The sequence below is a fragment of the Myotis brandtii genome, unplaced genomic scaffold (assembly GCF_000412655.1).
Source record: "Myotis brandtii unplaced genomic scaffold, ASM41265v1 scaffold122, whole genome shotgun sequence".
NCBI lineage: Eukaryota > Metazoa > Chordata > Mammalia > Chiroptera > Vespertilionidae > Myotis > Myotis brandtii.
In genome coordinates, this window is record NW_005354255.1 from 1,235,439 (window position 1) to 1,235,797 (window position 359).

At 64.1% G+C, this 359-nt stretch overlaps 1 protein-coding gene across 10 annotated transcripts in view; it reads right to left on the reverse strand.

The window, feature by feature from the left end:
* CELF5 (CUGBP, Elav-like family member 5) overlaps positions 1-359 on the reverse strand; it is a 53,780-nt gene that overhangs the window by 22,744 nt on the left and 30,677 nt on the right. For all 10 annotated transcript variants that reach the window (XM_014533647.1, XM_014533657.1, XM_014533652.1 and 7 more), the window contains exon 4: positions 49-177. In XM_014533647.1, the coding sequence (XP_014389133.1) occupies positions 49-177 (129 nt within the window). The remainder of the gene's footprint in view (positions 1-48; positions 178-359) is intronic.

Consider the following 359-nt stretch of genomic DNA (forward strand, 5'->3'; position numbering starts at 1 on the left):
TGTGTCCCCAGCCCTGCCCCAGGGGCAGCTCCAGCTCGGGCCTGTCACCTTTGCTGCTGCCATCAGGCCCCCGGAGCACCGTGCACTCGTCTATGACCCCGAAGGGCTGGAACAGCCGCAGCACGTCCTCCTCTGATTGCTGCTTGTTCAGCATCCCCACAAACAGCTTCCGGTCCCCTGTGGGCGGAGACACCACTCAGACAAGTCCTGGCTTGAAAGCCTCCGGGAATTTCTCCCCTGGGCCCTCCAGGTCTGCGCGCACGAAGCAGGTAACAGCCGGGCGCTGCCCTGGGTCTCTCACGTTCCTGCACGATCCCATCTTCATGCCTTTGCTCACGCAGTGCCCCTCCCCTAACCCC